This window comes from Sciurus vulgaris (genome assembly GCF_902686455.1).
Source record: "Sciurus vulgaris genome assembly, chromosome: X".
Classification (NCBI taxonomy): Eukaryota; Metazoa; Chordata; class Mammalia; order Rodentia; family Sciuridae; genus Sciurus; species Sciurus vulgaris.
Genome location: NC_136471.1, coordinates 40,740,791 through 40,755,892, shown reverse-complemented (window position 1 = coordinate 40,755,892; position 15,102 = coordinate 40,740,791). Strand labels below are relative to the sequence as shown.

The following is a 15,102-nucleotide window of genomic DNA, read 5'->3' as shown; positions in this document are numbered from 1 at the left end:
AAAAGATGGGGAGTTTGGATTGGCAGGGAGGCTCATGATTTGAATACAACTTATCTTTCATTCAAACATCTTACTATGTAAGCTCAGGGGAAAACACACAAGTAAAGAGGAAGCTTTCTTATTTGGGTAGGAGCTGGCAAGGACACAGAGAGGCAAGTTCTTACCGAACAGCTGCACTGGGTGCACTGATTGGGTTGCCGGTTCTGGAAGAGCCCTTCAGCCATGAAGAGCTCCCCGTGTTGGTAAGTAGTCCCATTGTACTCACATGACTTGCTGGTCACCTTACTGTTCACTGGGGGTAAGGAGTCTTCTGGAACAGGGTGGAGAAAAAAACACACCAAGTATTGACATCATTGCAAAGAATTTCATAAATCCCAACAGCAGATGGGGCTGTACTACGTAGAGGAAGTTAAAAGACAATCCTTACTCCAATGGCTAGTGATTCAAGATAGCACTAAAACGGTCAGACAAAAATAGAAGCTGACATCACCATTCATTCTTTCTTTTGTTTGTTCGGCATTTATTGAGCACCTACTATGTGGCAGGCATTGTAATAAGCATTAGAAAACGCAGAACAAAGACGAGGCCCCTGCCTTGATGGTGCTAAGAGTTCTAGATGAATAAGATATTCATTTGCCGGAAAGGACAGGGTCCATACTATCTCTTTTAAATCTTTTCCACCTATTCATTCAGAAAAGGAACAGTTTGTTATAGCTACCACAGAAACTTTATCTTCTATTGTGTTTTATATCACTTGTTGGATGCTTGTTCCAGCCTCTGCAGGTTTTGCTTATCGTTAATCCCTTCACCAAGATTGCCCCTTCTCTCCACTCTCTTCCACATACTGAAATCCTAACTCATGCCGGCTCTGCTCATGTATCCTTTCCTCCACAAAGTATTCCCTAATCCAGTCCACTATCTGGAACTCTCAAGGAATTAGATGTCCAAAGCACAGAATTAGATATTTGAATATTATTAGAACTCATATTTGTGAATTATGGTAACCTAGGAAACCATTTACCAAGAAGCTTCACATATATTATTTAATGAAACTTCAACAACCCTATGGATCAAATAGGGTAGATTCTTACCTTCACTTTTCATTTCAGGGAAATAAATCACTGAGATTGAGTGATGTTTCTGAAGTTACGAAGTTAGTGAATGGTGAAAAGAAGAATCAAAACCTGGTCTCCTGAACCTAAATTTCACTCTCTATCAACCAATGTATGCATGTATAGGTATTATTTTTTGAGAACTGAAATTCTCAATTGTCTCTTTACTCCATGGAGTCTAGCATAGGGTTACCATGTAGCAAAAAGTTGATGCACTTGGTGATTAATTCTAAGTGAATGATCTCTAGCAATCTTTCACTGGGTTTCCTTCAGTACATGATACATGTTTATGCACACACACATACACACATACACCCATGCACAAACATACACACACCAAATAAACTTATTATTGATTTATGAATAATAAAAAGGCACAAGGAAAGCTTGGAAAATGCCTGCCACAGGACAGCAAAAAAAGAGAAATCAGGGAGTTGTGTGTTTCATTAGAAGCTTACAGAGTTGGACCACCCTTGCTATCAATAAAAACTATCATGAACATTAGTTAATTCTATGTGGACAAATGATACCTTCATATAATTAAAAAAATGAAGCTGGGTGTGCTGGCACATGCCTGTAATTCCAGTGACTAGGAATTCGGAAGCAGGAGGATCACAAGTTCAAAGCCAGCCTCAGCAACTTAGCCAGGCCCTAAGCAACTTAGCAAGACACTGTCTCAAAATAAAAAATAAAAAGGGTTGGGGATGTGGCTCAGTGGTAAAGTGCCGCTGGGTTTAATCCCAGGTACCAAAAATTAAAACAAACAAACAAACAAACAAACAAGAAAACGATTCTCAGGATGTAATGAAAATGATTGATAAAGGCTAATAATACCTATAATACCAATAATAATAATAATAAAACAAAATCTGAGCCCTAACTCAATGCTATGCACAATGGAGAGTTCTTATGCATATGTTATTTAATGGCACTTACTAATCATGTTCTGATATAGATATAATTGTCCCCATTTGGCAGATGAGAAAATTAAGGCTTAGAAATTAATTGATTTAATAATGTGAAAAGAGAGCCTACAGAGTCAGGTAAAATCTTTTCCACACAAACTTCAGATAGAGTACTAATCCCCAAAATTTATAAAGAACTTAGAAAACTTCACACCAAAAATACAAACAACCCAATCAATAAATGGGCTAAGAAACTGGGCAGACACTTCACAGAAGATATACTGGTGATCAACTAATATATGAGAAAGTGTTCATCATCTCTAGGAATTAGAGAAATACAATTCAAAACCACCCTAAGATTTCATCTAACTCCAATGAGAATGGTATTATCAAGAACACAAGCAATAATAAGCGTTGGTGTGGATGCGGGGAAAAAGTCACACTCCTACATTGCTGGTGGAGTTGTAATTTGGTGCAGCCACTCTGGAAAGCTGTATGGAGATTCCTCAGAAAACTTGGAATGGAACCACCATTTGATCCAGCTATCCCACTCCTTGGTTTATACCCAAAGGACTTAAAATCAGCAAACTACAGTAAAGCAGCCACATCAATTTTTATAGCTGCTGAATTCACAATGCTAGATTGTGGAACCAACCTAGATGCCCTTCGACTGATGAATGGATAAAGAAACTGTGGTATGTATACACAATGGAATACTACTCAGTCATAAACAAGAATAAAGTTATGGCATGTGCTGGTAAATGGATGGAGTTGGAGAATATAATGCTAAGTGAAATAAGCCAAACCCAAAAACCCAAAGGCCGAATGTTTTCTCTGATAAGTGGATGATGATATGTAAGGGAGGTGGGGTGGTGGGGGGTGGGGGTAAGAGAAGAATGGAGGCACTTTGGATTGTGTATAGGGAAATGGGGCAGGAGTGGGGGGGAGGAACAATAGTGGACTGAGACAGACATTATTACCCTATGTACATGTATGGTTACATGAACGGTGTGAATCTGCATTGTGTGCAACCACAGAAACAAAAAGTTGTACCCCGTCTGTGTACAATGAATCAAAATGTAGTTTGTAAAAATTTTTTTGAATTTAAAAAAGAACAAAAAAAAAATTGATTTGCCCAAGGTCACATAACTTGTCAGTTGGCTATGCCTGAATATGAATTACAAACTGACTGATTCTAGAGTCTTCCATCCTAGCCACTATTAAGGGTACCAATCACTTCAAATCTGTAACAAGGAAGAGATCATTTAATTTGAAACCCAAACTAACAAAATGTGAAGGCTGTGTTGTGTCTCTACAACCATGTGGCGTAAAATACCCAGAAAATACAGAGTGCATTTTTCTTCAGCTTCAACAATTAGGGTAATAACTCAATTCTACACTTTGCAGCATTTAAAAAGTTTGCCTTCATTTTGCTTTTAAAAAGAAGGCACCTTCACACTCCAAGAAATAGCCTAACTCACACTAACTGTCCCTGTGTCTGGACTGAGAGTTCTAGCTCCTGCCCATATGTGCATATACCCAGACAGCTGCAGCTAGCAGGAATGAGTGAAACTCATCGGAGAAAGGACAGGAGCAGGGCCATTTGCCCCCCAGGCTCTAATTATTCCAAATCTCAGAATTTCGTGGTAAAGGAAAAGTATGATGACCTACAAAACAGTATTGGCCATGGCTCTGACAGGAGCCAGTAGTTCTTTGGAATGCCCCCTTCCCGCAATAGTTTGAAATTATTTAGCCTTAAAAGAAATTGTGTGGCTGGGGCTGTAACTCAGTGATAGAGCGCTTGCTTAGCATGCATGAGGCACTGGGTTCAATCCTCAGCACCACATAAAAATAAATAAACAAAATAAAGGTATTGTGTCCATCTACAACTAAAAAAACATTTAAAAAATGTGCATCAATTTTTGAACTTGGTCTTCCACTGAAGTATAAATGACAGGGCAACTGTGGGGTGAGTTTTTCTGCTAGAAGCATAACCCTGAGAGTCTTTCTTGGAATAGTCTTAAGAGTAACCTGGCATTGGAGTCTATTAATGCAGTCAACAAAAGACAGAGTGAAAGCAAGACAGGGAGACAAATGAGAATCAAAGAAAAAGAAAACATTATGGTCAAGCTTACAACTAGTGTTATGCAATAAAGTTATCTTAACATCTTCTCACTTATTATTTTATTCTTCTAACATCTTTAACAGTATAGGCAGGAAATTATGAAAATGAGGCTACTGAAAATGAAATTATGAACATGAGGGCCGACGATTTAACCCATGTCATACAACTGCTTCAAAGGAGATTTTCAGCCATCAAGCTTGTGTCCTTTTTGCAGAATGGATGTTAAAACTTGGGGATAGGATCACCAGGTCATAACACTAGCTTGGGCACCAATTTCCCATAACCTTGCACAATCCACTGTACCTCTTTGGGGCTCAATTTTTCTAAGAATGGTACATGAGACTCAAATCTCCCCTTGCCTATTTAGAGGGCCAACACAGCATGTTTCCCAACCACAGAGGCAAGAAAAGCCACCTCAGTCTCTACCCTCTCCTTTTCCAGATTTTCCGAGGTGGCTGGGCTTCTAACCAACTGTCCTTGGAACACATTCGGTGTTCCTGGCCAAAAACTGGCAGAAAATCAGTCTAAAGCCACGCTGGCTCCAGGACCCTCAGGAGACTGCTACAACAAAAATGACCAGGCTGCATGATGTCTAGCCTCCCCATCTCCCCTGTTTCCAGTCAAATTCCCACAATGCACCATAAAAAGTAGAGGAAGAACATCATGCAGTAAGCAGAGCAGCAGTAAGGCATATTAGTACAAATGTGATGAAAAAAAAGCACTCTTCCCCAGGGCAGGGATGGTCTTCTATGTAAGCAGAATGGTTTCTGAGGTGCTCAAAAAGCACCACTTATCCTATCTCCTAACACCTTTTCTCTCACTGATGCCTAAAATGGTTGGGTTTTTTGCCATTAAATTTTGCAATCCCAGGACTTTGGTGAGGGGCTATGCATTGTCAGTAACATCTTAGTGGGAATAACTGTGTTCTAGGCTTTTTCTGCTCTTTGAAGTGCCTGGCAAATTTTACCAAAATGTCTGTGGTCCTACCCCTCTTCCTTTGGTGCATTGTTCCTTCCTTTCCTCGTACTACTTTTATCCCCACTCACCGGAACCTAAAGTCTTCATTTGGTTTGCTGTTTTCACCATTCTCCCCCACCCTCAGATTTCCATTTTCTCATTGGGACAGTTCTCAGCTAGTCAGAAAAGCAGTTTGTATATATCCAGTTACAAATCAAGCTCTCATTATGACGAGATAAGTGCAAACTTCCTCAGAGCTTTGAGGGATCAGTTGCTAATTTCCTCAACGCCAAGCTGTCCCTTCTTTAGCATTGCTATCATTGCTCTAGATTCTACTTTACTTTTGATAGCTCAACCTCACTCTAATGTTTCTCTAGTTTTCTGACATTTTTTTACTGGTATGATCCCAGTGCATCTGCAATGCACTGGTGGGTGTAGTGATGGAGGGGAGGAATGGAGATGAAGGCTTGAAAGAAGAGGTTATGTTCCCTTCAGTTTCCTGTGATGTACAGAGAGAGAGACACACAGATCCATCAAAATAGAACTGTATGATCCAAAGGACTTTACTCTCAGAAATGCAAGGGAGAGAATGGTAGAAAGACTGGGAAATAACTTCATGGGATAGGTTGCAAATTGTGTTTTTCAGCTCTGTATCTCATCATGATTCAGAGAAAAAAATTGAGCCTAGTCTCTGGAATCGCAGATGCTACAGTCTGAATGCTTTTGTTCCCTTGAATTCGTAAGTTGAAATTATAACCTTCAAGGTGATGGTTTTAGGAGATAGGACTTCACGATATAATGCTCCACGTTCATGGAATCAGTGTCCTTATAAGAGGCCTAAAGTAGCTATCCTACCCCTTCTATCATGTGAGGGCTCAGAGAGAAAGCATCATCTAAGAACTAGAAAGTGGACCTTCACCAAACACTAAATCTGCCGGCAACTTGATCTTAGGTTTCCAAGCCTCTGTAAATGTAAGATTAATTTCCATTGTTTATATTTTACTGAGTTTATGGTATTTTGTTATAACAGGGACTAAAACATATACTTTGGTATGTTTTTGCTTTGTGATCTTGGGAAGACTACTTAATTTCTTTGCACCCAGGTTTCCTTACCTCCAAAACAAGTATGCTATCAACCTTACATGGCCATGAGGTTTAGAGATAATTTATTTTTAAAAGCCCAGAGGTACCAGTGTTCACAATAAATTGTAGAGGATATTGGGCTAGAGAGAAGGCACCAAAGAATTACATAAAGTTGAATATCATAAAGGGATTTTCCTAATTTCCTTGGATGACTAGACAATTAAAAAGTGTTTGCTTTACATCCCCCCTAAAAACTGGAACAAGGCAGGGATGCCCTTGTTCACCATTTATATTCAACATCATCCTTAAAACTCTAGCCAGAGCAATTAGACAGACCAAAGAAATTAAAGGGATACGAATAGGAAAAGAAGAACTCAAACTATCCCTACTTGCTGATGACATGATTCTATATTTAGAGGAGCTGAAAAATTCCACCAGAAAACCTCTACAACTTATAAATGAATTCAGTAATGTAGCAGGATATAAAATCATTACCCTATGTACATGTGTGATTACACGAATGGTATGAATCTACATTGTGTACAACGACAGAAATGAAATGGTATATCACATTTGTGTACAATGAATCAAAATGCAGTCTGTAAAAAATTAAAAGACAAATAAAAAATATTTTAAAAAATCAACACTCAAAAATCTAATGCATTTTTATTCATAAGTGACGAATCCTCTGAAAGAGAAATTAGGAAAACTACCCCATTCACAATAGTCTCAAAAAAAATACTTGGGAATCAATCTAACAAAAGAGGTGAAAGACCTCTACAATGAGAACTACAGAACACTAAAGAAAGAAATTAAAGAAAACCTTAGAAGATGGAAAGATCTCCCATGTTCTTGGATAGGCAGGATTAATACTGTCAAAATGGCCATACTACCAAAAGCACTATACAAATTCAATGCAATTCCAATTAAAATCCCAATGACATTCCTCATAGAAATAGAGAAATTCATCTCGAAGAATAAGAGACCCAGAATAGTCAAAGCAATCGTGAGCAGGAAAAGCAAAGCAGGTGGTATCACAATACGCGACCTTCAACTATACTACAAAGCAATAGTAACAAAAACGGCATGGTATTGGCACCAAAATAGGCAGGTAGACCAATAGTACAGAGTAGAGGACACAGAGACAAATCCACATAAATACAGTTATCTCATACTAGACAAAGGTGCCAAAAACATACAATGGAGAAAAGATAGCCTCTTTAACAAATGGTGCTGGGAAAACTGGAAATCCATATGCAGCAAAATGAAACTAAACCCCTCTCACCCTGCACAAAACTCAACTCAAAATGGATCAAGAATCTAGGAATTAGACCAGAGATCTTCCCCCTAATAGAAGAAAAAGTAGGTCCAAATCTTCATCATTTCAGCTTAGGACCAGACTTCCTTAACAGGACTCCCAAACCACAAGAAATAAAAGCAGGAATCAATAATTGGGATAGATTCAAACTAAAAAGCTTTTTCTCAGCACAGGAAATAATCAACAATGTGAAGAGAGCCTACAGAGTGGGAGAAAATCTTTTCCACACACACTTCAGATAGAGCACTAATTTCCAGAATCTATGTAGAACTCAAAAACTTTACACCAAGAATACAAATAACCCAATCAATAAATGGGCTAAGGAAATGAGCAGACACTTCACAGAAGAAGATGTACAAGCGATCAACAGATATATGAAAAAATGTTCAACATCTCTAGTAATAAGAAAAATGCAAATCAAAACTACCCTAATTACATAAAAATGTTCTATAAGTCATGGGAGAGCTCCTTCTTCTGGGAGTAAGATAATAGGATGGATGTGAGACAGTGGTGAATCAGATATTTGAATATATATGTATATGTATATACACCTACATATGTATTCATATTCTTGAATTACAGAAATGTATTTCTCACTCAAAAATTAAATACATAACAGGGGGTGGGAAGGAAGCAAGAATGGAGGAAGGATGGATTGTATAGAGGAAAAAGAGGGGTGGGGGAAGGAAAAGTAACAGAATGAGAAAAACATCATTACCCTATGTATATGTATGCTACACAAATGGTGCGACTCTACTTCATGTACAACCAGAGAAACAACAGTTGTATCCCATTTGTGTACAATGAATCAAAATAAATAAATCTAAAAAATTAAATTTGAAAACTATGTTTGAAATAATTTTACTTGAAATAATGTGACTACATGATTGTTTTAGGTCTCTTCTAAACCATTAAAAGATCAGTCTTCTAAATCTGGTCATCAGAAGCCCAGATCCATTCCTACTAGTGGGATAGACCATAGTTAGGATTCTGTGTTCTCAGTCTTATTTCAATAAAGGGGTTTTCTCCTACCAATACTATTCAGCACCTTATGAGAAAAGTGGAGACTATTACATTGCTTTCTTAAATAGTTTTAAAGTCATTGTATAAATGTGGGCTGGCTTTTAGACCTTGAAACGGAGAGAAAGCAGAAGGCAGAGGTACTGCTTCAAATCAGATTGGTCCATCAGCCTACAGGCGATGCCTATAATTTAGGTTCTTCTCAGAGCTCCAACCACCATCATTTATTTTTGCCTTCTGATGTGATGACTTAACTAGATCTGCTTTTTTTTTTGAGCAAAGTATTATGATTTCCAGATCTTTCCCAAACTTTCTGTGGCCCACCACATTGAAGTCCTGCTAGTGGGCCTTAGCACGAATCCCATTAACTAATTCATACAAGGTGTTAATGGAAGACAGAGTCATTTTCTAGATAATTACACTGTGACATGGGCCTTTGAAAGTGCTTTATCCATATTAAGGCTGTAGAACACAGAGCAAAGGGTGTGAAACTCCAGAATGTAGAATTCATGTGAGAGAGCTTGCTGAAATTATAGCTACCAAGATCAGTGCTAGTGAGGGTAAAGGACTTAGTTTATCGTGTCCCATTTGGGTTCAAATAACTAATTAATTATTGCTTATTAACTGAATGAGGCACTTCCCAGCTTTGAGCCTCAGTTCCCCTGTCTGTAAAATTGAGATAATAGTACCTGTTTCCTAGGTCAAAGAAGTAAACAAGATAAGATATGTAATGGGCTTAGCACAATACCAAATACATGTTAGTGTCATACTCTATTATTTGTATATTAATACTAGCTATAAATATGGGATTTCTGGATGGGAGAAGGCAGGGTGGTAAGAGAAGAACTGTAGTGTGACCTAGTCCTGACAGTGACCATCCTCTTCCCACACTGGCAGACCCTGCTCCTGCATAAGGCTGATGATGAACTCCAAAGGAGCAGTAACACGTTTTAGTCAATATTCTATATTGTAACTTAGAAATTCTCAACACCTGCACCATAGTAATAAGGATTTTTTTTTACCCTCATGCAGTCAAATACTGTTTCACTGCCATATAGAAATTCTAAGAACTTGCCAGACCTGAGTGGTGATTAAAGTCACTTCTGAGCGATCAGATTCATAATATGTGCTTGGGCATCACATTTACACTCCAGTTCTAAGCTGACACTATCGGTTCCATCCCCTCAGGTCAGCAGGAGGCCAACCAGGTGTGATTTTCTTGGCCCAGAATTTGCTTTTACATTGCTGGTGGAGTTGCAAATTGGTACAGCCACACTGGAAAGCAGTGTGGAGAATCCTCAGAAAACTTGGAATGAACCCACCTTTTTACTCACTTATTCCACTCCTTGGTTTATATCCAAAGGACTTAAAATTCGCATACTATAGTAACACAGCCACATCAATGTTTATAGCAGCTCAGTTCACAATAGCTAGATTGTGGAACCAACCTAGATGCCCTTCAACAGATGAATAGATAAAGAAACTGTGGTATATATACACAATGGAATATTATTCAGCCATAAAGAAGAATGAAATTCTGGCATTTGCAGATAAATGGATGGAATTGGAGAATATCATGCTAAGTGAAATAAGCCAATCCCTAAAAAACCAAAGGCCAAATGTTTTCCCTGATAAGTCGATGAAGATATATAATGGGGGTCGGGGGGTGAGAGAAGAATGGAGGAATTTTAAATTATGTAGAGGGAAATGAGAGGGAGGAAGGCATGACAAAATGGTGGAATGAGACAGACATCATTACCCTATGTACATGTATGATTACATGAATGGTGTGAATCTACATTGTGCACAACCATAGAAACGAAAAGATGTGCCCCATTTGTGTACAATGAATCAAAATGCAGTCTGTAAAAATAAAAAAAATAAAAATGTATGATTACACAAATGGTATGCCTTTACTCCATGTACAGAGAATCAACATGTATCCCATTTGTTTACAATAAAAATAAATTAAAAAAATAAATAAACTTCCAAGTTAAAAAAATAATAAGTTTACCTGAGGAGAAATAAAAGAATATAACTAATAATAAATGCTGGTGAGGATGTGGGGGGAAATGTGTATTTGTATATTGCTGGTGGGACTGCACACTAGTACAACCACTCTGGAAAGCAGTATGCAGATTCCTTAAAAACAACCAGGAATAAAACCACCATATAACACAGCTATCCCACTACTTAGTGTTTATCCCAAAGAACTAAAATCAGCATACTAAAGTGATATAAACACATCAATGTTTACAACAGCACAATTACCAACAGCCAAACTATGGAATCAGCCTAGGTGCCCCTCAACAGATAACTGCATAAAAATATGGAATATATACACAATAGAATTTTACTCATCCACAAAGAAGAATGAAGTTATGTCATTTGTAGGAAAATGAATGGAATTGAAAAGCATCATGCTAAGTGAGATAAGCCAGACTTAAAGTCAAGGGTCATGTGTTTACTCTCATGTGGAAGCTAGACAGAAAAAAGGAAAGAAAAGAGATTTCATGAAAATAGAAGAGAAACCAGTACAAAAGCGGAAGAGGTTCTTGGGGAGGAAGGAGGGAAAGGAAAGAGGAAGCAAGAGGGGATGAAACAGAACAAAATATGCTATGTGCTTATATGAATATATCACAATGAATCCCACTATTATGTATAATTATAATGCACCAATAAAATTAATTTAAAAAGAAAGGGAAAAAAAGAAAGGGAGAACTATAAGGAGTAGAGGGGTCCAATCCTAAATCATAATTTTTCTCCATGTCCTCCATCATGGGATATCTACTTTCCAGGTGGGGTGGGTCTGTCAGACAGCTGAGCTAAATTTAGGAGGAGACTGATTGAGGAAAGACTTTGCTGCCTGGAATATTCAAGAAGACTCTGTGTCAGTCCACACCTTCAGCAAGGCTAGTGGCCTCCCTACTCCCATCCCCAGCTCAACCCCCAGTGGGATCCCCGGCCAGGAAATTCTTGTAGCAGATTCAGCAGATCACTCTGCAGTTAAATAGACAGACACAACATTCTGTCCCAACCAAGAAGGTGCCGAGTGAGAGGAAACAGTCATCCGATGCTCCAGCTGGAGAGAAGAGAGTAGAAGAGGGCGCTGAAAGCTCACACCCTAGTCTGATCCCAGTTGTCCCCTTTCTCATCCGGACCCCATCTGCATGCTGTTTTTCATCCCATTTCCATTAATGTTTCAGCTGCTGTCTCTCAGTAGCTGACCCTGCCTGAATATGCCATCTTGTCAGGCACATGACTGGGAAGGATGGCTTGAGGAGAGGGTTTGTGTGAGAAGAACCCATGTCTCTGTGAAACCAGGGGTGTTTGCATACTGGACCTACATTTGTTTTTTTTGCAGGGGGGAGGGCATGTGTATTCCTATTTGTACTACTGCCTAGCTCTGTGATGAGACTCTGTTATTTTGCATTTCTTTTTTTTAACAATATCATTATTTTATTTATTTATTTTTATGTGGTGCTGAGGATTGAACCCAGTGCCTCACATGTGTTGGCAAGCACTCTACCACTGAGCTACAACCCCAGCCCCTATTTTGCACATCTTGGCCTCAGTCTCTAAAGAACTTTCTGTATTTGTGAGTATGTATGTGCTATGTTGGGGGTAATCATTTCACCTACTTCTACTTTACAGGGATGTGATTATTTTTTGAAAAAGTTCAGGGAGTAACGAAGCCCTATGCAACACAACCAATTGATTATGGATGCCTCAATCTAATTAAGTGAATTCCCTGTGAAGGCAAAGAGATTTATGGTTGTACCCACTCTGATAATCCAGAATTGAGACATTACTACATTCCATGTGGGTTCTGCCAACTCAGAAAAGGCCCCTTGGTTTGGGATTTGCTGCCTTTCAGGTAGCAATTCTAGACTTGCAGTGTCAGTCATCTGTCTGGGAGCAAGCACCCAAGGGCTGAAGCATCACAGATGGAGCGGCATCACAGCAAGGTTCAGCCAGGGTCATGAAGTACATCTCAAAGATGCCTCCACCAAGGATGTACCACTTGGCTAACCAATGCTCTACTGGCTGGTCTGGATCCCTGTGATTTCCTTGCCAACTCTGCCCTGATTCATGCTAGACTCAACCATCCCCACAGACTACCCTTGGCTTACTCATATCCTTTTCAGGCCCAAGGGTCTGTCAAACACATTCTGATTTCTTCCAGCAATTCTAATGGTCTGCCTTTCCCCTACTCTCTAGTGCCTAACAACAGGTGTATGTCTTTCTAAATTACTAAAACCCACAAAAGAGATTCAGCTTGTCTTGTACTTCTCCAAATCCTGCTGGCTCTGACACTAGAACAGAGCATAGCATGGAGGAACAAACATGGTATATGCTTACATGTTGAGAGCCTATTGTAAATTTCAGTAAGATATAAACATACCTATCCAGGAACAAGGTGGCTTATCATTTAAGGCCCAGATAGAAAGAAGTAGTGTGACTCTCAGAAGTGATTGTGAGGCAAGTTACAGATGTTGAGTGAATGAGAATGTATACATATACATTCTTCTGGGAAAAGGGTCAGTGGGTTCTACCAGGATCAGTGTTTCAGGGTGCAATGAACAGCTAGGGACCTACGTGACTTCAGCAGTTCCAGAGCTCTGCAAGTAACTCTGGTCCATATTCTAGAGCTCTAGAGTAAAACAAACTCATTTTCAGCTTTCTGTGTGATGAGAGCACTTACTGGTAGCTGTTTCTAATAATCCACTCTTCAGAGGGAACCTCTACGTTCTTCCCTGTCCAAATTTCTTCCACTCTACTGAACAGCTTTATCATCAGCTCCATTATTCAGCTCATGGACCATTCCAATCTCATTACATAAGCCTCCTAGGATTTCTCACATATATCCCCAAGAGAAAACTAGAAATGACCTTCTCTTCTGACAAACAGAAATGAGGCACCAAGACGCAAGAGGGACACTATTATTTAGTGCCAAAGCAAGGAATCAGATTTAGGCCTTTCAATTTTACTTACAGCCACAAAACATGAGGACTAGAGAAGCCCAGGAAAATCCAGTCCAATAACTAAGGAAGAAACAATACAAATCCTACTGTATTCAGAGGCTAACTGCTCAAGCTTGAATCTTCATCTGGACTTGGATTATGTAGCCCAACAAAAAGAACCCCTTCTGAAGTGGATCTGATAGGTTTGTATTATTCCTTTGCTACTAGACTATGGGTTTTTTAAATTTTCTAATGACCAAAAGGTATAACAAATGGGTTTGTAAATGCAATGAAAATGTTACGTCTACTGTTCTGCATGATGCCTGATTGTTAATGAAGGGTTTTGTGGTAGCATGTGTCACTCACTGCCTTCCTCCTCTCCTTAAATAAATTAAGAATGAGTTCTACTATTACTTGGTTAGTTCTAATCCTTTGGGAACCAGGATTTTTTGAAGGTCACTGACCCTTTGAAATGGACAAATTAGTCACTACCCTCAAGCAGCATTTACAGAAACAATGTGAGGCATCTGGATGAGACAGTGGGGAGTTCAGTGGAGCATTCCTTTGTATTGCCTACACCAGCATTTCCCAAGTCTGCTCTGCAGAGCACTAGTAGCCCACAAGATGTTCTGTGAAAACAAAGTTCTGTGCTTCAAATAAATTTTGAAACGAGATCCATAGTTCAGTTTCACAATGTCCCTCTCAGCATGTTAAAGGATCTCCGAAGACCCAGAGTAAAGAAACCTGTTGAATTACAACTTAGCATTTTCTTCGACTGACTTTACTGACCCACTGGGAACTTTTTTTCACCTGGGTAACAACTATGAAGATCCTAGGACCATCCCCTTGGGAAGTACTGTGCTGCACCATACCTAATAACTAAATATTTTAAGGATATGGATATTTGCCATCTCACGGACATTATTAACTACTGAATTGAGGACCCAGTTCCCACCCTGAGTTACTCAGTTTCAGTTAAAACCAAACATATTTTTCCTACTTGGCTATGCAGCATCTCTTGTATCTCTTCTTTTCTTTCTTTCATTAGCAAACCCATTAAATCAAGGGGGAAAGCCCCCTGCTTTATCCCATGGAATACTATATGGTGCTAATAATTGAAATCTCACATTTTGCCAACTGCAAGGATAGCCCAATGCCATCTGGCACCTGGGGATACAAAGAAGTCAAGCCAAGAAGTTTCCATTTTTTTTCTGTATAAGAAGTCAGTGAAGTGATTTGATGAGATTTTATTTTTGTTTTTTGCAGTACTGGGGATTGAACCCAGGGCCTTGTGCTTGCAGGGCAAGCAATCTACCAACTGAGGTATATCCCCAGCCCGATTTTATATTTTTGAAAGAGTGTTCTGGGATGATTGGAAAAGACAATGAAGTTGGAAGCAAGACCTCCCAGAAGGTGATTGAAAAAACCTATGCTATCAGATCACATACAAAAAGGAAGAAAAAAGGCATTCAGTACTTGAGGATTGAGAAAACTTATCTTCAAACATGCATTTTGTTGTGTTTGGAAAACTGTTAGCAGCAGGCCTCAGAAAGTGGTCCCTGGGAGTCACTGGCAGAGTCTGCAGAGAAAGTGGTGACAGGGCTCCAGGTTGCTGGTG

At 39.2% G+C, this 15,102-nt stretch overlaps 1 protein-coding gene across 7 annotated transcripts in view; it reads right to left on the bottom strand.

Moving 5' to 3' along the window:
- The window catches only part of CHRDL1 (chordin like 1), a 114,256-nt gene that overhangs the window by 53,428 nt on the left and 45,726 nt on the right, over window positions 1–15,102 (bottom strand). For 4 of the 7 annotated variants that reach the window (XM_079124857.1, XM_079124861.1, XM_079124859.1 and 1 more), the window contains exon 5: window positions 165–310. In XM_079124857.1, coding sequence (XP_078980983.1) covers window positions 165–310 — 146 coding nt within the window. The remainder of the gene's footprint in view (window positions 1–164; window positions 311–15,102) is intronic. The other 3 variants (XM_079124858.1, XM_079124860.1, XM_079124856.1) reach the window with 1 other exon arrangement.